Below are 25575 nucleotides of genomic sequence, written 5' to 3'. Positions count from 1 at the left end.
GATTTTTCATTATATCTTGTCTTGCAAAAAGAGCAATAGGCATAATCTTTGCTGTTTTAAGGCAAATTTCCAAAAAGTTGCAGGTCCTAGTAAAAATTTGCACTTAAAGTATTTTGTTTGCCTTGAATTTAAATCATTTTCTTTCTATAGTACTTGATTAGCATTATTTAAATGAAAAGTAGCTATATTTTATTATAAAAGAATAAACATATAAGGGTTAGGCTTATTTATGGTGGTCAAAAGTCTTAGTAGCTTTGTTTCTGTTCACACAGGATGCTATCTCCAACAAATGTAAATGCAAGTGAGGATAACAAGATAGAGCATTGTCTTTTTAATTAAATGTACCTGGAAAAACATTTAACGGATATTTTAAAATAATATGTCGTCTGTTGATATTTATTTTCTTTAAACTGATTAGTCAGTTAATTATCTGGTGAATTGCTGTTGCTGAAGTGAAAGGATAAAGTAGTATTAATATCCCTTTTCAATCAACAATTCTGGATTAAGTTTAATAGTTAAAAGCTTTCTAATTAAAAAGCATTTTGTTGAAATCTCCATTTTTAAAGCAGATGATTTGGAAATTGCAGTGCATATGATTTGTTCCATACCAGTGAGTCAAGAATGTAAACAAATAATGGACTTCAGCCATGTTCTTAATACTCATATCAAAGTTTCTCATGAAATCTCTTGCTATGCATACTCAGCTGCTGCTTGCAAGATAATAGGTTTGAGATTTTTTAAAAAAGTTATTTCCCAAATAATGTTACTAAGATATTATAGTAGTATAGTTAAGGCAATCTTATACGTACCTAGAAATAAATTACATTGAAATCAGTAGACTATATTTCTGAGCAGATATTTTATTGGTAAAAAAATGGCCTCCTTTGATATCAATATGCCATATTATTAATGCTTATTTGTTTAATTTATATGGTTTCACATATTATATGCCTAACTCTGTTTGGAAAATAACAGTAAAACATTTGAAAAACTAATATAAATTAAGAACAATATGCTTAAATCTCTCATAAAAATTAATACTTAGTAATTTATGGATCATACTGTGATTTGCATTGGTTTTAAAAATGGTGATTTTATTGTCATATTTTAACTGGTTTGAATAATGATGTTTGGAAAGACAGCTAATTTTCTTACATCAAAATCCAATATAGCTTGTTTGCTTTTGCATTTCTGAATTGTTGTTAGACTTTCCTGAGCTAGCTGGAAATGTGGTTTGGCATAGTTCTAATCATAAGTTAAGCCTAACGCTAGCTCAAATTTGGAATGTTTTGTCTGCCATGGGAAATGCTTTTGGGAGAAATTAACTGCTTATTTATTTAAAAGATTTATAAGGCTGCCTATTCACAGTTTGTGATTCTAAGTTGCATAAAAAAGGTTCTTTTTTTAAATAAACATGTTAGAAAAGGAAGAAAATAACTTTTTCCTTTTCCCATTTTAATAAGAAAAGTTATTCATTTTCAGTCAGACAAGATGAATTCTAAATTTGATGCCTTAATAAGAATATCATCAATATTTTGGCATTGATGATGTAAGAGCTGATCACTTAGACTGTTCTGTTCCTGCTGAATGATCTAATAATTTAAACTCTGACCATTGAAACAATTTACTGGTAGTCCTCGACTTACCACCATAGTTGAGCCCAAAATTTCTGTTGCTAAGCGAGACAGTTGTTAAATGAGTTGTGACCCATTTTACGACCTTTCTTGCCACAATTGCTAAGTGAATCACTGCAGTTGTTAATAACATGATTATTAAGTAAATCTGGCTTCCCCATTGATTTTGCTTGTCAGTGAATGTGAAATTGCAAAGGTCAGAATAAGTAAGATAGCTAAATAAGGAAATATTGAAAATAGTCTCAGAATTTGAGTAATGTAGTATAATAACTTATCACCATAATAGCTTTGATGTATCAGCTTCAAATAAAACAATAAATAAAGTGCAATACGTTGTATACATAAATTGTTTTTTTTTAATGTTGATGCTTGTGAAGTATTATCCAAATAAATATGAATTTTAGAATTGGTACTTAATGATGATTATGATGATGACTGTACCTTTCAGGGATGAACATGTAAAGCAGATGTCATTTGTTTTCATGCCTTCCTCTGATATAATGGACAACCTCCAGAATTCTTGAAGAAGCAGAAGCTAAATGTTTCTGCACTGTAGATCTCCTTTTTTCTTTGTTTAGCATTTGAGGGCAATATTTAGATAAAGCTATTATTTTGTCCCTGCTTAAATATTTCAGTGTGAAACAAAATTTAAAATTCCATATTTTATCTGATTTCAGTTTAGGAAAAAGCATATTTTCCAATCCATAGGTAGCAAGATACATCCAGGCCACAGCCCACTACCCCGCTGCAGCCCATTTGGAACCAGGGAGCAGAAGCAGCAGGTGAGCATGTGCAGGTACAGCTCCATGCGTGAGCAGCAGGCAAGCGTGCACACGGAAAGCTCAATTTATGTGAGCAGCGGGCAAGTTTGGAAACAGATCATGGAAATGGGCAAACGTGTAGGTTCAGCTCCACTTATGCGAGCAGCGGCTCAGAGTGCACACATGCAGCTCCATTTGCACAAGCAGCAGATAAGCTTGGAAACAGGCCACAGAAGCGGTGAGTAAGCATGCTTGTGCAGCTTCATTTGCGTGAGCAGCGGGCAAACATGCCCTCTGCTCGTGAAAATGGAACTGTGTGCATATGCTCACCCGAAGCTTACGCAGAACCATTCCATCTCCCCCCCCCCCCCCCCCGCATGCTGGTCCTTAAAGCCGGAAAGGTTCGGGACCTCTGAGATACATACATACATCATATTATTCCCTTACATACTCATCCATAATATGCAAAGAGCAGAAAAAAATATGAGATAGTAAGTAAAAGAAATTAGTAGCAGAGATAAGGAAATCTGACAAAATCTAGTTTACCTTATAATGACTGTTCTTGCAAATGATTGCTTCCACCACATACATACAGTACATACATCTCAAATCATGGATTTTCTTTAATCTTCTTTTCTTTCATCTTTCTGAGAATCTTATGCACTTTAATCACATATCTTTTTTGATGTTCTGCTTTTCAATCCATTCACTGTCCTTTATGTATTTTAATCTGTACAGATAGTCCTTGAGTTATGATCGTAATGGAACCTACCCATTATAGTCATAAATTGTAATAGTTGTAAAACTGATTTTAAGACTTTTTGCAGCAGTTGTTAAGTGAATACAGCAGTTGTAAGTGTGAATGTTATCATAAGTGCAAACCAATTATAGGTGCAGTTTTGTTGAAAACCAGAAATGCCAGTTTTTAATAAAAACTTTGTAAAACATGGTCATATCATGTGGAATGCTGCAAATAGCTGTAAATGCAGCCATGTTGCTGAGTGCCTGAAGTGTGGTCATGTGACTGCAGGGACTGACCATCAGAACTTTGGATCCAGGTTGTAAGTTCCCTTTTCAGGTAGGTTGTAACTTTGAGTTGTTGCTAAGTAACTGGTTGTAAGTTGAGGACTACTTGTACCGTAATTTGATTTTCATTTATCTGTCAATATGATCAAAGTACCTGAATTCTTTCTTCTGATCACTAGCTTATATATTAAACACATATTAATTCATTACTTATTCATCTGGTCCTTATATCCCATATTTACCACATCCAATTCTTAAATAACCCATTCCCTACTGCATTCAACTTTTGTTTCTTTTGGCATAAGCAAACCACACTTCCTTATAACAAAATGGACAGAAGCCTAATCTTGTTAACAACTATTTTCAGTTAATTTCAACAAACATTAATTCCTCAAAATGAACCACTAGTTTTCTACCAGTATTTTCATACTTTAGTATTTTTTTTTATATTTTAAGTGAACTTGCAATGTTTCCTGTATTTTTTTCTGTCATATACAACTGTTTGAGTCTTTGATACTGTAATATTCCATATTCTGAAGATGCTGTGGATAACTTTGAGAACTGCTTTAGAAATTTTAAACTAAAAGGAAAACAATGTCAACTATAAAATGCTAACATGTAACAAAGAAAACTTTCTCTCCTTTCAGCTCTACCTTCTTTCCCGTCTTTCCTTTTCTTCAATGTCAATTTTTCTATAGTTCACTCTTGACACTAACAATAATCTGTCTCTTAGTCAAAACATCTGATCATTTGTGTCCTTTGCTAATTGTGGTCAATATGCCACTAGTGTAATTTGAGTTCAGTCACAGTATGTTTACAATATTGTATACAATCTAGGACAGTGATGGTGAACCTTTTTCTTATGGGGTGTCAAAATTGCCCACTCAATCCTCCCCGCCCACCTGCGCATATATTTGTGACACACACACACCGTGCATGCATGCATGAACCCTCCCCAGGCTCCAGAGGCTTTCCTGAAGTCTGGGGAGGGTGAAAAGGGCCTCCCCCAGCTCCGTGGAGGATCTCTGGAAGCTGGAAATGGATTGTTTCTAAACTTCCGGTTGGGCCATTGGAGCCGTTTTTTTCCTCCCCAGGCTTCAGGAAAGTCTCAGGAGACTGGGGAGAGCAAGAAAATGGCCCCTGTAGGCCAACCTGAAGTTTGGGAACGAACTTCCAGTTGGCCCATTGGGTCCATTTTTCACCTTCCCCGGCCTTCAGAGGCTTTTCTAAAGGCTGGGGAAGGTGAAAAAAGCCTCCCCTGGACCTACGGAAGGGCGAAAAATCAGGAGCTGGCAGCTGGCATGCCACCAAAAATGGCTTTGCGTGCCACCTGTGGCATGCGTGCCATAGGTTCGCCATCACGGATGTAGGAGCTTTAAACTAGAGTCTGTCTTGCAAGCAAACATGTTGTCTCCATAGCACCAACTAGGAGTTATGTATAATATACTGAAATTTGCTTAGGTTAAGTGTCTGTTGGTTGTCTACGTTTGATACTCAGTTCTAGTTTTTCCTCAATTACAAATCTCTAGAATTCCATGAGACTTTGTGATTGGCAGAAAAACTTTAAATTTCCCATGCCATGTAATATTAGCAATTGTACTGATTGGGATTTTTTAAGAACCAGGACTCAGCTGCCAGCCTGCTCTTTTGTTTTGTTATCAACATTGCAAAGCTAGAGTGTAAGTTAGAAGTGAGTTGCATTGTGAGGTTTTCAAAGGTTTTTTTAGATTTTTATGTAGGGGTTCCATGAGACATGAAAAATATTTTAAATGTTCTTCCAAAATAAAAAAAAACTTGAGAAAAACAACTTGAACCAATGAGTTTACCAATTATCAGTGGCTAAAACAAAAGGCTTGTTTTTGACTGCAAGAGAATTTGCCATAAATAGGATGCAACTCAGTTAAGTGAAAAGAAGGAAAGTGGATGGATGCTTGGCTTATGTAATGGTATGCGGGAACGATCCTGAGACACATGGTAAAAGATGCTGTTTAGGGAACAGCCAGACAAGAGGAGAAGGAGCCTACAATTGCAGAAACGATCCTCTCTAATTGATCAGGCTGTTAAAAGAAATGGTAGGAGATCTGTACTTGCAAGATTCTGTCAATGTAGTCTTATAATAAAATAGAATTAGATCATCTGGTTGTGTTTTCTATTTGGTTTACCTGAGAGGGCTAATAGTTTACTATAGTCTCCAGAGAAGACTTCATAATAAACAAATTTGTTCTCTCTCTCTCCTTTTCTCTCTCCCTCTCCCCCACCTCTCCTTTTACTTTAACCTTTATTTACTTACATGAGTAAAGCAAATGAAACTCGTGTATTTAAATAAATAAAAATGCACTTATGAACGAATCACTTGTAAACAACTTGAAAAAAAATTGGGATTGCAACCTGCTGTGCTATCTTTCTAAAATATCAGTGCTAAATGTTTCATTCCTTTATTCAGGACTGTTTTATGGAAATAAATTTTAGGACAAATCCTGGAGATAGAATTGGTTTGTCAAGGGGCCCACTGACTAGGCACTTCAATCTCTTTAAAACCTCTGGGAAATAAATTAGCAAAGTTATCAATTATCATGACTCTTTTTCTTACAGGGGCACTTACACTCCCTCTGTCCTCTCAGGATTGTCTGTCTTGTCTCCTGTTCCAAGAATCTTTTTTTTCTTCTGATTATAGGTACTCCTTACTTACCAACCATTCATTCAGTGACTGTTTAAAGTTAAAACAGTGCTTTAAAAAACTTTATAGCCCATTCATCTCAGCATTTCTCAGTCATGTGATCACCATTATAGTCACAACATCTCTGGTGTCTGATTGTCTTCTTCCTCTATTCTGCTGTAAAGATGAGGAAGGGAGAAAATGAGCAAGCGTTGTATACTCTTGTATACATCAAAAGCAATGCAACCTCAGTGGCAAAAAGAAGGCAAACCTTTTCAGGCAAAGTAGAGATTGCCTACATAAATTGCTTGCTCTCTGCCCCCAGAAGAGAGATTGACGAAAAGGGAATATCACATTGTTTTTGATGTGTAAAAGACAGTAACCATGCAGTTGAGAATGCTAAAGAGCCAGGAGTGGTTAGAAGGAAAATAAAAGCCAAACTGAATAATCTTGTCTCTTTCCAGCTAGAAAGCACAGTTGCACTCATTTGATTTTCTACTTAGTGACTGGATCACTTACGCAGAGTTGCCAGTCACAATTAGTATCTATAAGTGAGGACTATCTCTGCTCTTTTGTTAAAGTTTAAATACTATTTATAGGAGTTATAAAATACAGTGCATAAATAAGTTGCAAAATACGTTGCCACAATATGAAATATTGCCATTTATTTGGATGATTTGAAAAGAGGACTGATTAATATATGCAAAAAAAAGCTATGAATTCCTGCTAATAATAATTATGCATTGCCTTCTTAACTGAAGAAGGTGTGTCTCTTAACTTGCTGAGAAAATGGACTTGATGATACTCTTGCATTCATTACATGCTTGTGATTTTCCATAGATGTTTGCGTAGTATGGTAAGAAGATAATGGCTATTGCTAATCTTAAAAAAGTGAATAATATGCAGGTAGTCCTCGATTTACAACCAATTCACTTAATGATTGTTCGAAATTGTAACAGCACTGAAAAAAAGTGACTTATTACCATTTTTCACATGATGCAGCATCCCGGTAGCCATGTGAACAAAATTTGGATGTTTGGCCTTTGGCATGTATTTATGAAGGTAGCAGTGTCCCAGGGTTATATGGTCATCTTTTAACAAGCAAAGTCAATGAGGAAGGCAAATCCACAGTGTTACTAACTTAACAGTTGTGGCAAGAAAATGCAGCAAAACTCACTTAACAACTGTCTTGTTTAGTAACAGAAATGTTGGGCTTAATTGTGGTCATAAGCTAAGGACTACTTGTACATATTTAAATATATAAATATAAAACAAAAACTTTGTTAGATTGAAAATCCCAGTTCATAATGTTGGTATTGATATACTAACTAAATAGATATAAATAGATTTTTCAATTCTCAATTGATTTTCAGTTTGGGAATAAGTTCACATTCTTTTTACTGGCAGTTTTTGACTTATCTATTAAGATCAGCCAAAAATTGAAAAGTTCTGAAGTCAATATAGTAGGTCCAAGATATATTTTCCTTGACATAGTGGGTTCATATGTGGCATGTAGAGATAGGGCAGTGTCTGAGATAAGTAAGTTACAGTGAGGATTTTTAGAACATTATCTTCTTGATACTCACTTTGGGTGTGGTGATTGAGATTCTTTGTGGCCCTGAAGGCTTTTTCAAAATAGAGTGTAAAACTATTCATATGATTTTTTTTAACTGGCATGACTGGTTCCTGAGGAAATTTAGGAGGGTCCTGCAGTAATACATCAGGCAACACCTTGAAGCTGTGCATTCCCACACATTTAAATCAATCCCATTGGAGTGAATAGAAGAGATCAAGTACTTCAATATGTTTTACTTATTAACTGACTATATTTTTATTCTGATTTTTAGAAATCTGTCACATTGGCTGATATCAGTAAGATATCAGTAAGATATCAACAGGCTCTAACAGGAAATATCTACATCAGTGAAGAGGGTAAAGGCAAAAATAGATATGGAAGATCATTTCTAGATTGAAAACAAACAGTCAATATTTATATTCTATTTTAGTTTTGTTGTTCTTTTCTTGCTTTAATGATTATTGGTAGACTTTTACTTCTGTGGTTAAAAGCTAAATTCTCTTCCCTTGACTCTTGCATTTTCAAGGAAAGACCTTCAAGGAGACATAATCTTGCTGGCAAAATCCATTCATGCTATCTGATAAATGGTTATGATAACTTTTATATGTAATTCAATTAAAATATATATCAACCTAAAGATTTTTTGACTGCAGTTAGTATACAATGTTACTTGATTTTCCACATGTAACTTCTCCAAACATATAAAGCATATTTCCAACTGGCTGGTTTTTTTCAAATTTGTGAAGTCAAACCTATTTCAGTAAGCCTTGTAACTGATATTAGTTCACTGTTATATCTGTAAGCTGTGTCTACAAGATTCTAAGACATCATATTGTTATGAAAATATCCCAAAAATTTAAGACGTGCCTTGCATTGATAGCCCCAGGAAAAATTATAATACATATATACTTGCAAAAATGGTGGGAGAGGAGAAGGAATAAGGTGTAATTTTCTCTTTGTCATAAAGGGTTTTTATTTATTTCTATCTTTATGTCACTGCTTTATTTTTTAGAAGTAACTTAGTATTGTGGCAGGCTGCTTGTCTCCTCACTGAGTGTTGGGTTCAAGAGGGCATGACTTCTGTCTTCTCTTTAGTTACAGTACATTTATCATTGTAATACCAGAATGGCTGGGGAAGGAAAGTTCTGGTATGTTCTGATATTATTTTGTAAAGATACAGTGTAAGTAGTTTTCTGTAGCTGATCTACAAAGGGTTTGTAGCCTGATTTCAGAAGAAATGCTTTAGATATTGACCTCCTTGAACTACTAGAGAGCAAAGTTCTTTTTCTCTGGGGCAGAAAAAAAAATACAGAAGAGGAAGATAATTGTGTCTGAGGCTTGCAAAATAATTTATCTCATTGCACACTCTGAAAGTTCTACTCAGTGCAAAACAAGTTGAATGAAACTAAACTGATGACTCAGAAAAGCCACTCCTAATTGAAGTAGGATACGTGATCAAATGGCTGAAAGTTCCTTATGAAATTATAAAATATTCAAGAGTGTTCCAAGAAATAAATAAAGTGCTATTTATTTTGCTTTACAGTTATAGAAGTACATAATTATTTCCCAAGTTTTATTGGTCTACCAATCAGAGTCTTCATTTCAGTGGGCAGCCTTCTAAATTTCACAGTATAAATTTACTATATTGTAATTTATTTAAATTTCCAAACTCATACAGCAAGAGAAATAGTAATATGTTAAATTTATTCATATGCCTGTTATTCCCTATTCTTATTATTATACTTGTTAAAAGAAGGGAATCACAATTATATGTTCAAAGGATGATAAGCAATCATCTTTTGAGGATGCGTTTATTTAGATAAAGTCGTGATATATCACGTGACAACGCAAGTTTGACACCCCTGTCCTAGAGTCTTCATTCAGCCATAATTGAATAAATATAATCTAGGTTTGAAGTGTCTTTTGCTTCTGTGAAGATTTACTTATTTTCCTCTGCTGATCATAATAAACAATTTGATTGCATCCAGTTCATATAGTTATGAGCACAATTGAGCCCCAAATTTCTGTTGCTAAGTGAGATATTTGTTAAGTAAAGTTTGCCGCAGTTTACAACTTTTCTTGCCACTGTTGTTAAGTGAAACACTGCAGTTCTTACATTAGTAACTTAATTACTAAGTGAATCTGACTTCACCATTGACTTTTGCTTGTCAGAAGGCTACAAAAGGTACATGATCCCAGGACACTGCAACAGTCATAAATATGAGTCAGTTGCCAAGAGTCTGAGTTTTGATCACATCACCATGAGGATGCTACAATAGTCGTGTGAAAAATGGCCTTTTTCAAATGCTGTTATAACTTTGAAAAGTCACTAAATGAACTTATAAGTTGGGGGGGGAGGGGGAAATGACCATGCTGACTATGTTTTCTGAAAAAGTATAGTTCCAAAACATCTGGAGAGCACTACATTGCCTTCTGATCTAGATATTTCTTCACATGCCTTTTTGAAGGACTGTAAGGAGTTTGATACTTAATTATCTAGAACAATGTAAATTGTTTTTGATAATATTAAATATAATTTCATTGGGTTTTTTTCCTAAAGATTGAAAAATCATAATTATTCTGTTTCTGCTTAAAATACAGATTATCCAGGATGGATTATTACTGTAATGGCATTTCTTTGCAGTGAAAATTATTTGGTCCATGTTTTGAATCTTTTATTTTGCATATATAGATAAATTCTATATACAATTAATATTGCAAGTATCTCCTTGAAAGAAACTGCCAAATGTTTAGTACTTTCCTATTTAAGATTTCAGTAATATCTATGCAGCATTTATATAACTGATACATTATTTTGGATTGAATCTATTTTTAAATGTATAGCATAAAATTAATCCTCACCTGAGTCCTTAAAGCAATGTCAAGTGACTGACTAAATAAAGCATGTTTTATATGCTGTTCTTCAGAGGTTTTGGTATCTTATTAGGGTGTTTTAGCCATTTGCCAACTGATCTGATAACTGTTAGAAGTATGCTGTACTGTGTAACATCTACTCTTTTTTTTGTTTGTTTGTTTAAAAGGTTAATCTCCTGAGAACCGTAGTGAGAGAGGAATGGCTTGATACAACTTCATGATGTAATTTTTCCCCCTTTCGTAGTTGGGAAAGCTGTTGCTATAGAAACAAACATTCAGTTGCAGAAAGTGCCAAAGGAATGCTAATCTGTCCTAAATGAGAAGTTCCAGCTGCTGCCTAAAAGTGGAAAGGCATAAGAGAGGGAAAAAAAGAATAAAATCATATACCATTGTTTCTATCTATCTATTTATCTATCTATCTTTCTATCTCTATCTATCTATCCATCCATCCATCCATCCATCTATCTGTATCCCACCTTTATTGTTTATAACTCAAGGCACTAAACATGTATAACACACCTTCCTTCTATTTTCTGCATGATGACAACTCTCTACAATACTGGCATAAGAATTTTATATTGCTTGTGAAAACTGTTAGTAGCAGAAAATAAATCCTTGTTAAATTAATATTTCTCACTACCTAAATCAATGTAAACATAAATCCATTTCTAGATTATTTATTTATATATATTCTACTTTTATTATTTTTACAAGTAACTCAAAGTGGTGAACATATTCAGCACATCTTCCTTCTTCTATTTTCCCAACAACAGCCTCCCCTCTAAAGTGGATTGGACTGAGAGAAAGTGACTGTCCAAAGTCACCTACCTGGCTTTCATGGTTAAGGCTGGACTTGAACTTATGCTCTTCTGCTTTCTAGCCTAGTGCTTAACCATCAGACTAAGCAGGTTCTAAATTAGTAAAATTAGCAGCAAACAAATCTGACTAGGACCTTGGCTCTTTTTATCAATGCTGCATTTGATTCAGTTCAATTAATGATTTTTTATTTTACATAGATACATAATCTTCCATAGATAAACTGCTATGGTGTTTCTTCTTAGAATAATAACTAACAGCAGATTGTGCTGATGATATTGTGGTTAAATAAAATTTTCATGAATCTCTTTTTGAAGAGATATCTTACATATTACAAAATAAACTTAAAAGATAGCTAAAAATTATTTCTTTAAACTATTTTTGACAAATTACAAATAATATGTTATGTATGAATGCTTACAGTTTCTATTGACTATTTATAGGATCCAAAAATATTTCTCCTATAAAATTTGACATATCTGTCTGCCTAAATATTATTTACATTTATTTTAAGAGATCCAAAATGGGAAAGGCAGATCATTTTCCAATTCTGCTGAATCTGTAGAACCAAAATATAGTACAAAATTTCGATAAAATAATTTGACCGTGTAATTGGATTCAAGAAAATACCTTTCTATTCATAGAAAAAAAAGTGGCAGCTTCTGCCTAGAGGAGAGAAAATGGTTGTCATCATCATCTATTTTCCCTAGCCGTTGCCAGAGTGACCTATTACTGATTTATAAACTTGACCAGTTCCTTTGAGCAACCTCTCAAGGGTGTAGCGGGTTAAGACATTTTATTGCTTGAAAAAGCAGTGTTGTGTTCAAATTACAAGGAAGTAATTTTAGGCTAGATATTAAAACGGGCTTCTTGACTGTACAAACTATCAGCCTGTGGAGCAGGCTGCTTTATAAAGTAGTGAATCCTTCATCAAGAACTCAAGCAAAGATTAGATGGTAATCTAGCAGAGATGTAGTAGATTGTGCCCTGAGTAAATTGGACCAGATTATTTATGTAGCCCATTCCAGATCTATGAATATATAAAGGTAGTTTTTGCTTAGCAACCACAATAGGGACCAATAACTCATTTCCTACATGGAAAATCATGTTACCATGACAAACTTAAGTTCTTCACTTCCCCTTCAGTCATTAAGAAAAGCAACACAACTGCTAAGTAAAAAATCATGTGACCACAATTTATGATTTTCCTTTTGCCTTTCGTCGCAAGACTGCAGGACACTGCAACAGTCGTAAATACTAGAATTGGTCACTTATTTTTTTTAGCTGTACCTGGTTGCTGCATAAGGCTGTTGGTAAATGAAGCATGTTTATATTGACAATATATGTACAATCTATTTTCAAAGATTTTCAGTCAGAAAACAGATTATGATTACTGTGGCCAAATTTGTCATTGTTGATGCTGACTTCTAGTAATTATTGCTCTGTTTTCAAGATGCTCACAAACTGATCTCTATAATCTGTTCTAGAGATTAAAATCTCTAGTTCCTTGGATCCTTTTCGCTCTGTCTCCCTTGAAGATAAATGATATTTGCCGTCATCCATTTATCTTGCATTTCATTTCTTCCATCAGGGTTTCTCAAGAAAAATATTGGCCAAAGTATTTCTTCAGTACTTAGTTGATAACATTCAGGTAAGGATTCCCCTTACATTTCTGGGCTACATACATGCCATGTCAGTTTGCCTTTTTCTACTGTCTATACGTGTCCTTTGTTTTTAGCTTTTAGTAAGCTTTTCATATAACTAGTTTGACTTCTTCTGTTGTCTTCCATTCTATTCTGCATTAGATTTTTTTTTAATTGTCCCTTTTTTAGGACTCATCCCTCTTGAATTTCTTGTCCCATTCTCATGTGATGGAATCTACTTATTGCTTAAAATCTACTTTTTGAAATTCAACAAAAATAAGTAAAGAATTCCATCATCACATTGCAATTTACCATTGGTATTCCTGGAATTTCTAAATCTTTTACTAACTCTTCCCTATTGCATCAGTAACCATGTCAAGAAGAGTTAATCTTGTTGTGCTTTCTATAGAGTTTGGAGAAACAAAATACAGTAGAACCTCTGATCACAACCATCATTTGTTTCATAACTTTGGTTGCAAACCAATTTGGTTGTGACCTGAACCTAATTTTGGAAATTTGGCACTTACAAAAAAAAATTGGTGGGGAAGGAGAAATTGGCCGCAAAAATTTTTTGCGAATTTTTTGGTCGGAACCCGATTTGGTCATGGTCAGAAGCGTTCATGAACAGAGGTTCTACTGTAACAGGATTATTTACATTCCCTACCAGCACTTCTTCCCTCTTTGGAATGCCTCTTACTTGCTTTTGGAAAGCATCAACACTTCTCTTTGATGGGGAAAATGACAATAGATATCAAAACAGTAGTGCTTTTATTCTTTTACTTTTTTAGCTCAGATGCTTTTTACAATATTGTCAAGTTCATTGATTAGGATTTATGAGCTTGCAACAGTTATCGTGAATACATAGTACAACTCTTCCTTCCTTTCTCTCATTTCTTTCCTTGAAGCTTCAGAGACTATTCTCAATGTGCTTGAATTTCTGGTTATCCAAATGGTTATCCAGATAATTGTTCCCAATGAACAAGTATATCACCATACTTGTTCATTGGGCTCTTCCTTTATTCTTCTCATGGACAGTTGCTTCTATTGTGGGTTCCTGTTATAGCACCCACCTTCTTTGATTTGATCAATCTTATTATTTCATATTAACGGAGGTATCACTATTCATTGTACAAATGCTCTGACCCTTTCTTGGGATTTGCCATAAATTTCCATTTACTGCCAGCATGTTTTCTCTCACAAGATTATAATATGCAAGCTATAGTTTAGAATGCAAAACTATGGTCTTGCATGTATTGAATGGTTAATGACAATGATTTATGAGAATTACACATGGTTCTTATTCTGCTTATCGGAGATAAACACTCTTTTTACTCTTTTCTATTTCAGGGCATAGAATCAATTTAAAACTAAAACATTTCATTTGTAGGAAGACTATTACTTTGCTTTTAGAAATATATTTACCAGGACTTTGCTACAATGAAGATAACAGTGTGCATTCTTTTTCTTTTTTCTTTTTATGGTCCGTTGTCAGGACCTTACAGTGAGAGCAAAGGAGGTTTGAGCTATAGTTCTTGAAGGCCGAGGGACATTAAAATGTTAATTCCATGGTCTAAGAACAATACTGTATGTAATTAAAACCCTGTGGTATTCTATGTGGTACTCCTATAAATACTGCTTATACATGAAGATCAGCTAAACTGTTAAATGTTGAACTTACGTTGGTTAAGGTTAGTTAACCTTAGCTTTTTACATACATCAGTTTTATAACTAGATCTTAACACAATAAAAGAGATTGGTGGTGCAGTGTTAGTATTGCAGGCTAATTGTCCACAGCCAGGAGTTTGATCCTTACTGGCTCAGAGCTGACTCAGTTTTCCATCCTTCTGAAGTAGGTAAAATGAGGATCCAGATTATTGGGGGCAATATGCGGACATTGTAAACCACTCAGAATGCTGTAAAACACTACGGAGCTGTATATAAATGCTATTGCGATTGCTTTACAAATTTTGTTAGCATAAGCACACTTTATTATCTTATGTATACAGTATATAGGAAGATTTGCTGTACAGCAATAAGAAATCCTTTCATGCAGCTCAGAAATTTACAAAGAATTTATACTGAAATACATTTTCCACTGCTGTAAACAGTAATAGAAAACCTTTCTGATAGCTAGTTCTTTCACCTAAATTATTTTGTGAGGATAATCTTGAGCCAATTTTATTACAAAAACATCTACTGAAATTTCACTAACATCAAGAATAATAGGTGTAATATGAATGAATTAAAATAAATGGCTATATCTGTTGACATAATCATATTCACTTTTAACAATAAACGTCACTCATGAAATGATGCAAACTATTTTTCAACAGGAACATATTTTAAGAGATAGTTATTACATCATGTGACAGCTTGAAGTTAGCTAACCTGCCTAACCTTGACAGTCTATGAAAAAGCTAATTTCATTTGGTATTTGGTGTTTTGAAGCCCTTTTTGAGGGATGTTTCCTTACCAGATTCCTCAATGCCTTCAAGAATAGCTGACCTAATGTACTGGATAATTCCTTTAAAATTCATGGAGATATTCAGAGATGTATCTGCAGGTCAAACATCAAGAGTTGGCCACAGGAAATATTTTTGGATATTTTGTATTATAAGACTTTATGATAATTTTATGTCATTAAATGCTTTATTAAATTTGCCAAGTTTTAATTCCATAGGAGTCATGGGTTCTGGATGCATTCTTGAAAGTAGCCCATTTGAGATTGGTTTAAAATTGTTGCCCTGCGATTCACCGCTTTGCCCAGACAGGCAGAGAGTTTTAGTATATTAGATAATAGCTATCGGCATTTATTGGCTATAGTAGCAAACATAATAACTAGAAGCCTAGAAGCAGTGTGACCACATGCCGGATCTCAAGGGACAGTCAGATAGTAGCCATCACATTTATTCCATGAACATGTAGTAGTTCTATTAAAAACAAACAGTGGACTAGATAGCCCTTTCATCTAATTTAAGACAACATGAACAGGGAGGTGCATTTTTATCCTTTAATAAATTCAGTTTAGTTTGTGACAGTAAAAGATGTGCTGAGATCAAGTATAAGTTTCAAAACAAACCACCCTTTTGAAATAATGAAAAATGTTAAAAAAATGGGAGTAAAAAAGTTTGATTGCTATAAACAGGCAATTGTTTTATTAAGTCTTTTTATGTTGTAGTAATCACCATGGTGGTTTTGTTTTGCATGTATTAATAATAAAATGGATAGGATAAAGTGACATTTACAAAAACAAGACTTTCCTATATATACGTAATCCAAATATAGGTGACCTGAATATGTGTCTGCATGCATTTTCATCTAGACATTTCCAGATTTTCATAGATTAAGTGAGTTTGTAGTTGAGGCTTCTTCTCCATTGTAATTTCATTTTTTTTCAAATTTTAATTTAATTTGCTCCACTAAACAGAAGTAGGTTTTTACTTGAGAGTTGGAAACAAGGAAATTTTGTATACTATGACATAGTTTTCCTCTATAAAATTAAGGTACACACAACATTAAATATAAGCATTAGTTTTTCTGCATTAACTTTATTCATTTTGATATAATCTGCTTTTATTTTTTTCAGATTTCTTCCTGGATATTTTTTTTCAGATTTCTCTGGTCATGCATAAGAAGAATTATTTAACATTATAATGGATTTTAAGTGGAACTACCAAGAAAAGAAGTCTTATAATAAAATTTATGTCTGACAAGCCGTATAGCTTCTCACATAGAACAATGACAACTTCTCATATGAATGGACATGTAACAGAAGATTCAGACAGTGAAACAAAAATTATGGATCTTGCACCTCTTGATGAATCTCAGAAACACAGGGAAATGGCTGTGGATTGCCCAGGTGATCTAGGCAACCGTATGATGCCATTACGGCGGAGTGCTCAACTTGAACGGATTCGACAGCAGCAAGAGGACCTAAGGCGAAGGCGGGAAGAAGATGGGAAAAAACAAGAACTTGATCTTAATTCTTCTATGAGACTGAAGAAGCTGGCACAAATTCCTCCCAAGACTGGAATAGACAACCCTATTTTTGACACAGGAGAAGGAGTAATTCTGGAGAGTCCGCATTGTGCTGTGAAAGTCCTAGGTATGTATATTTTAAGTAGAACAATTTATTTTATATGCAATGGGAATTTTAGTGCTTCTAAATGAATATTTAGTTAGGCTTGAGAGATTGTGTCTATGCAGCTAGTCCTCATTTACAGTCCATAATGGGAACTGAGCAACTCTGGTTAAGCAGTGTGATCATAAAGTGAACCATAATATCTTGTCTTGTCTCTCTCATGCCAGAAATGCAGAAACTAGAAAAGGGGATATTATTAATTTAATATTGAAACAAAATTCAAAACTTTAATAAAATATAAATCCATATAGTTCTAGTCCAGTACTGATCCCTGTTAATGGCAGAGATATTTCTGATCAGCAAGTCATTCTGTGTGCAAGTCAGTCCCAGAGAGCAGTATAAAAGATGGATAGTTGTTTGAATAGTGCCACATTTGCCATGAATATCCCCATCCCCAGGGAGAAATTTCCTTTTTCCCATGTAATCTTTAGTTCTAATCAGGCCAGTGTGCAGCCTGTTTAAACATCTCAAGACTTTCTACTCCTCCACACCTCCAAGCAGCTTCTCAAGCAGTTCTATCCAATTATGAAGATGTTTTACTTGAGATTTCCATCTTTTTAACTGTTCTGTTTGAAGTGTAGTAACAATCTCCTTGGGGCAATCTAAAAAAAATCCTTGCAGGAAATGTCTCTTGTAAACATAATATGGCCACCCATCTGATGTCAGTTCCAGCTACAGTCATTAAGTGAATCATCTGTAGCCATTAAGCACAGCTTCATATGTTTGACTTGCAACTTCCTGCTGGCTTCTGCATTGACTTTGCTTCTTTGAAGCCTTTTGTGAAGTTGCTCTTGGCAGTCACATGACTGCAGGACTTTGAATAGTTGCTAAATGAGCAGCTGGTAAGTGAGGACTATCTAATAAAGAACGAGTTATTGAACTAAAAACAATTAATGTGAAAATTCAAAATAAGTTGTATGATTTCTATGATAAAGAATGCTTGCTTAGGCAGTCACTTTAAGAATCTTAAAATTATATTTTAATAAAATTGTCTTATGTACCGTATTTTTCGGAGTATAAGATGCACCTTTTTCCCTCAAAAAAGAGGCTGAAAATCTGTGTGCGTCTTATACACTGAATACAGCATTTTTTGCCTCCCGAAACCCCACCCCTTTCACCAGAATGGCCGTTCATAGCCTTTAGGAGGCCTTCAGAGTGCTCCTGGGGGGCTGGGGAGGGCAGAAAGGAGCTTTTTTTTTTTTGCTCAATTTCCCCCCTCCCCAGGAGCACTCTGAAAGCTTCCTAAAGGCTATGTATACTCCCCCCCCTTTTTTTTTTTTACAAAAACCGGGCCGTTTTTTGCTCGTTTTTGCCTCCACCCACCCCCAGGAGCACTCTACAAGCCTCCTAAAGGCTATTCATGCCCTTCTTTTGAAAAAAAAAAGTGCCCGTTTTTACGAAAAATGGTTTTTGGGAGGTCTGCAGAGTGAAAAAACTTTTTTTTAAAATTTGCCTCTTCAAAATCTTGGTGTGTCTTATAGTCCAGTGCGTCTTATACTCCGAAAAAATACAATATATCTCAGAAATTTTATTGATTTGAAATAGCTCACAGTGAATTAACAAATCACATTCGATGAACTGCTATAATAAAGAACAATATAGAAATCTGTACATCAGCAAAATAATACTTGGTCTAGGATAGAAATCAAGAAACCATGAGTTCAAGTCCCGTCTGGTTTTCTACCTTTCTTGCCACAGTTGTTAAGTGAATCACTACAGTTAAGTTATTCAGTGACTCTGGCTTCCCCATTGACTTTGCTGGTCAGAGGGTTGAAAAGGTGATCACATGAGCCCAGGACACTGCAACTTTCATAAATACATACCAGTTGCCATGATCCCAGTTTTGATCATGTGACCACAGAAATGCTGCAAGGGTTGTAAATGAAAAATGGTCATGTCTCTTTTTTCAGAGCCTTTGTAACTTCAAATAATCACTAAACAAATAGTTGTAAGTCAAAGACTTCCTGTATGGGAAACTCTATTACCAGGTTATTGAACTGTCAGCTTCAGAACTGTGTACGCTGTTTGGCAAAAGCTCTCCAGATTTCACTTGAATTTTTCCCATATGTGGAAATGTTCTGCTTGTGACTTGTACTTTTAATTACTTCTGCTTGTGACATCTGCCTTTCCCAAAAAGAAAATAACAATGAAAAATATTTCAATACTTCAATACCAAGGAATGGCAGGCATTCCTTCCCAGTTCATACATTGCATGAATAAAATAAAAAATCATACCCAAAACTCAAAAGAACAGCCCTATTCAATATGTTCTGAGATGATTGCATTCTGCTGGAATAAAATTCAACCCATTTACAGTATTCCAGTTGGAAAATGATGGAAACCTTAACAAAAAGTTTCCATCATTTTCCAATTAGAATACTGTAAATGGTTTACATTTTATGTACCTTAAGTGCCTTAAGAATAAATGAGGTGGACTATGTACTTTGCCACCAATTTTATACATTTTAATGATAAAATGTTACTCTATTTCCCTTTCTGAAGCATTTAAGATCTTTCACTTGAAAAAATATCCATCCAAACCTAAGCAAAGTAGACAATTACAAGTGCAGCCCAGCTCCACCATCTGCACCAAAGCTGATCAAAATAGATTGCAAGGTGGGGAGCACCATATTGGAGGGCAAGGTAGTCCATAATGTGAACGTTTGGAAACTTTGAAACTCCAGGCTCCCGCTTTTTACCTTATATGGCAAAGAAATCTGAAGTAGATCTTCAAAGGGCTGATTCAGGTCAGGAGAGAATGTTCATGTAGGCTATAAAACTAACATCTTGAATTGAATCTAGAAATCTCTTGGTACTCAGGGCAGCGACTTTAGCACGAGGCAAAACACTAATAAATCTACTCCGACCCAGGCCACTGCATTTTGAATTAGTTGCAGCTCCTGAATTAGTATTCATTAAAAACCCATGTAAATTCCATTAATAAGATGATGAGGGCATGAGTTATCATTGCAAAGTGTCCCAAACCAGAAAGACCCCCAACTGGCAGACCAGAGCTTTCATCTATTGCTTGAGAAAAAATTAATTAGGTTTACAGAGATTTGCAAAGACAAATGTATGATGTAGCTGCATTGCATGGACTTCTTATATTGAAATCTTCAGTATAGTACCTAGAAATGAACCATTCAGTACCATGTAATTTATTGGGAAAAATACTATAAATTCAAAAGCACTGGGTTTTTTTCAGCAGTTAAGCTCCAGAGAGCAATTGGGAAAACGGGCAAAGCACATGCCATGCTTGAACATGAGATCCATATTATTCCATACTGAGCAAATAAGAAAACAAGATTCTTAACAAACTGTTCTTTGTGACTAATAAAATGAACTTTGAAAGGTCAAAGAGAATAAAAATAGGCAAAAAGATGTATACTTACAATTGGAATGACACCAGGCAATGGAAATTCATAGTTATGCCTTATCAGCATAAATATAAAAGCAATAATCAGCAACATTTTTTCTCTGAACATATAATGTTTATGTAGGCCTTCCCTATAAGCAACAATAATATTTATGAAGATGTTCTCTAACACCTGTACAGTTCTTCATTGCCATTCCCAATATTTGCTGTCTTTAAAGAGATACTCTGAAGCAGAAGTTTCAAATCTACATTGTTATCTGTCTTCCATTTGCTTCCTCCTACTGTTTCTGATCCCAACCAAGCAGCATATAGAAATGGCATGGATAACAGATAAGTCTAATGTAGCGACAGTAGGAATAGAGAGGGAAGAGAACTGTGAAATGCCCTTCTCTTTGAGTCTTAATAAAATTGTACTGTGGTGGTAAAACTATTGAGGGGGAAGGAACCAATCTCTACTTTGTGAGGGAGTGGGGAAGGAAAAAAAGCAACATGTAGGCAATTTCTTCTTTGTCTGGCTCTTCCTCCCACAGCACAGCAAAGAGGTTGGAGAGGAAAGAATTACAAGAGAGTAAGCAGGCACACAGCAGAAATACACTGGGCTGTTTGCATAGTGTGCTTGCTACTCTCAGTGCCAGCACATCGTTTTTCATGTGTATTCCCTAGTATGTGCCTACTTGTGTAATTCCTTTCCATGCAGAATATTTGTGTCACCATAATGCAAAAACGGATAGAAATAGCATGTAGTTCAAGACATTTTGAGAGAGCATCCAGAATTACTTTTACATAAAGCAGATTTATCCATTTATGCATGTGTGGAGAAAAAAATCTTATCCATGTTTCCAAAAATTAGGTATTTCTCTTTCAAGAAGTGCTTGAAATCGGTTTTTCATACAGCTTATTTAAATATTGTCAAACATATGCAATCAAATCCTATGTTAGGTGTTGTTTCATCCCAATTTTATTTATTAAATTAAATTTATATTTGCCAAATTTCACAACTCTTTCGCAATTATAAAATATAGCAATAAAAGTCCACAATAGTTTAAAATTAAGATGAATTAAAATCATGGTGTTACAATTGACTCCCAAATCCGCCAAAATATATCTGAACTAGTTTTGGAATGTAATTATCAATAGAGAGAATCTCACTGACACAGAAAAACCATCCCAAAGAACCAAAACCATAACAGAGAAACAATCCTTTTAAGTTAAATAAAGAAACATTCTCAAGTATACCAAATTTAGGTTTTAGTTCTAGAATTTTTAAAATCAGCATAGCTAAGGTACTCCAAGGTTAACAGGAATCCTTAAAAAAACAACTATTAGGTGTTCGTAAACCAGGGTAATCCTATGGCTTTTCATGCATAAGACATGTGTTTAAGATCCATTATTTTCTATATATATCTTTAGCTGTATTAAGCACAGTATTAAAACTGATCCCTAAACAAGCAACTTTTCCAACAGGCAAACATGACATATGCATTGAGAATCTTGAAATATGACATCTTAAATTTTAAAAAAAAAAGTTTAGAAGGTTGTTCTTGGAATTAAAAAGAAGGAATAAAAATGGAAAGGACTCTTAAAACATTAAAATTATCTTAACTATTTAAAAGTTAAATAAGTCAAATAAGTTGTATACTGCTGAAGATTCTTGCCATGTCATCACATACAGTGGGACCTCGGGTGCCGACCGTAATCTGTTCCAGGACTTTAGTCTGCACCCGATTTGGTGGTTATCAGAAGCAAGACAAACTGCGCATGCGCACACACACACAAAATGGCACAGCAGGGGAAATGTATCTGTTTATATAAATAGCAAGCATCCTTTTAAGAATTTCAAATAAGTCCTGAAGAATTTTTGTGTATATTTTTTCTGGATTCTGCATTATTGCTTTCTTTTATGGCTATTCAGTTCATTTAAGTTCCAGTGTGATGCAGAGGATACCAATACAGATAAATCCACCATATCAATTATAGACTGGTATAAGATAGTTTCCATGTCCTTTTACTAACTAGAAAAACTCTTCCAGGTGGTTTGTGTGGGTGTATGGACAAGAGGTCAAAAAGATTATTTTCTGTACTAATTTTCAAAATACACTATAGGCTTCATTTAATGTTTTTAGTATTGTAAAAAATATTGCTCCTCAACCCTTTAAAAACATTTTGCCACTAAAGCTGTGATGGCGAGCTTATGGCATGCGTGCCACAGTGCCATGCGGAGCCGTTTCTGCAGGCATGCAAACCATTACTCAGGTTATCTCTACTGCATGTGCACCTCCCGCCGGCCAGCTGATTTTCAGGTGTCTACTGGGAGAGGTGTGCTCCTGCGTGAGGGTGGGGAAGTTGTGTGTGTATTCGTGAGTAGTGGGGGAGGGGTCGTACAGATTCGGATAAGAAAATTATGTCATACTCCACTTAAAAAGATTTTTCTGAAAGTCTGATAACCTTTAGTGAAGTGATGACAAACCTTTTTTTCCTCAGGTACTAAAAGCATGTGCGTGCGTGTGCGCTTCTCCTGTGCATGCACGCGCTACCCCCGTTTTGAAGCTAGCAGGCCTCCCTGAAGCCTCCTGGGACCAAAAAAGGGGGATGGGGGTGCCCCCCCCCCGTTTTTGGTCCCAGGAGGCTTCAGGGAGGCCTGCTAGACCAAAACGGGGGTCAGGGGAACATGCATGGGAGGAGCACGGGGGGGGGGGGGTCATGCATACTTGGGCGGGGCCTGCAGGGAGGATTGCATTATGGGTGTCGGCATGTACGCACGCACCCAAGGGAAAAAAAGTTTGCCATCACGGTACTAAAGGTTATCAGAGCTTCAGAAAAGGGTTTTTTTTTAGTGCTGTATGACATGATTCTCTTAACCGAATAGGAGAAACATCAGTTTAAAGAAAGTTATTTAAATAGGGGAAGGTTTGCCTAAATCAATAATAGTTGTTAAGAACAAGTCGCCTTGGTATTCCCTTAACTGAATGATTGCACTAAGAGACGTTGGTAGTGGATGTCTTTGTTAATCATATAAAATCAACAAGTCTCAAACTTCTGTCTTACTTGTTTTCCTGTACACCGCTTGGAGAGTCCAAGCAATGGGTTAATTCAGTCTGCTTGCCCTTAGGACTGAGGAACTATTTTTCCTTAAGCCACACCTCCTCCTGGTGTGCTCAATCCCCCAGAATTCTTCCTCAGTCAGCCCGTTTGGACGTATTTAGTTAGAGCTCTGAGCTAAATTGATCCTTTTTTTGGCTTGGACTCTCAAATTACGTTTAAAGTTTTTCTCTACTATTCCTCCAACATCGTGAGACGTTTCTCTCTTAAATTCTGCGACTTTCTTCAGTACAATCTGCACTTGAAGGCCAGGAGGTAAGCTGGAAGGTGGTGGGGGGTGCCCCTCAGCCGATCCTCTTGGGACGGCTTCGGAGGCCTGCCGCTTGTCGTTTAAAACGGCGCGGCTGCAGCGGCGAGGTTCCTAACTCCCCAGGCCCCTCGTTTGTTATTTTCGTCGAAGTTTTTTCGCTCCCCGGCCTGCTAGAGGACCTCTGCCGCAGGGAGGAGTGGGCGATCGTCGCCATTGCGAGGCGCGTTCGCCCCTCGCTCTCCCTTAGCCCCACGCTGTTGCGGCGGCCATTTTTAGGCGCGAAAATAGCGCGCCCAGCCATGGCCGCCATTTTGCATCAGCCTCGTTGTTCAGGAGGCCGCTGGAGGTGGCAGGGCCTAGCAAGGGTTTCTCGGGCTAGGATCGCCACCTTCGCCTTTTGTCTATTTTTGCGAGCGGCGCTGGTTCCTGTGCCATTCCAACGGTCATCATACCGGCTCAGGGAGGAGGCCTTAAGTAAGCGCAGGCCTAAAGAATTTTTCTATAGTCATTCTCCTCCCTGCTTCTCCTGCGGAGCCTTGCACCCCGGTGCAGGCCCCAATCCTACCCCTGGGCCTCCGACTGGTGTGAAACATGGGATGATTTTATAGTATTGATTCGATTAATTGTATATATGGCAATTTTAACGATCATTTCGTTTTGTTTCCCATTACAGCACCCAGTCTATATCTATCCTTCTGCCTTATCATAGCCTTGCTCCATCTTGTGTGGTCATTGACTATGGACCTGCCCAGTCCTCCCGATTCCCAAGACGCTAGGCCGAGCCTCTCGCAGGCCCCTAGCAAGGGTTCCTCCTCTTCGGGGAGTGGGGGTGCGGGCAAGAGTGGTGGGGGTAGCTCTGGGAAACAGCGTTCCAGAACCCCTTCGGTAGCTGAGGCCAAGGATGCTGAAAGGCGCCAGCGGGCCCTTGACAAGCAATTCGAGAAGGCCAGACGCCAGGCAGACAGGGTGCAGTCCCTTTCAGGAGCCCCTCCCTCCCGGGAAGATCTCCAGTCGGTCCTCGCCGAGGAGGTGGAATCCCAGGACCTATCCCCTAATAGGTCATTTGCAGAGCCGGCTTCCCCGGTCCCTTCCTGGGCCTGTGAACAGGTTCCTCCCCCTGGGGATGCTAGCATAGACGATATGCAGGGTGAGGCTTCACCCCCCCTAGTAGAGGGCTTGGATCCCGATTCTGACTCTGAGGAGTTATCGCCCCGCATGCAGGAGCTAATGGCCCGTGCCATTGCCAAGGGCATCACGGAGGCAATGAAATTTAAAAGTCCTACCGCAGCGGCCCCTAGGGGTCCCAAACCCGATCAGGCAGCTCCGCCCCCAAGCAAGCGTGCTCGCCATCCTTCCCTGGAATCCTCGGTGGTCAGCGAGGCCTCTGCCATTGAGGACCCTGACCCGGAGGTGCTAGGCCTCTCGGACGACGAGGACCTTCCCCCCGAAGCGCCCGCCTTTGCGGGTCTCTTCAAGCCCAGCCTTTTTAAATCGGTCCTTCACAAGGTCAAGGCTGCCACCAGGGTGGGGATCAAGCCCAAGCCGACCGCGCCGGCGGATGATGCCCCTCCGGCTAATCCCAATGCGGTCATGTTTGATGTGCCAGCGCCCCAGCAAGAGCTGGTTCCGGTCCCGGGGCTGTTCCTCGACTTAATCCAGCGCCAGTGGGCTCAGCCAGCCACGCAATCCTCTCCCAGTGGGGTAGATAGGAAGCTTTATACTA

The 25575-nt window shown here is 36.8% G+C and overlaps 1 protein-coding gene across 1 annotated transcript in view; it reads left to right on the top strand.

The window, feature by feature from the left end:
• Positions 1–25575, top strand: part of PALS1 (protein associated with LIN7 1, MAGUK p55 family member) — a 53810-nt gene that overhangs the window by 1250 nt on the left and 26985 nt on the right. The window contains exon 2 of the mRNA XM_081937724.1: positions 16573–17091. Coding sequence (XP_081793850.1) covers positions 16689–17091 — 403 coding nt within the window. The 5' untranslated portion in view covers positions 16573–16688. The remainder of the gene's footprint in view (positions 1–16572; positions 17092–25575) is intronic.

Source organism: Natrix helvetica (assembly GCF_964273705.1).
Source record: "Natrix helvetica genome assembly, chromosome: 1".
In the NCBI taxonomy this organism is placed as follows: domain Eukaryota; kingdom Metazoa; phylum Chordata; class Lepidosauria; order Squamata; family Natricidae; genus Natrix; species Natrix helvetica.
The sequence above is the reverse complement of the archived record's forward strand: the minus strand, read 5'-3'. Positions and strand labels throughout refer to the sequence as shown.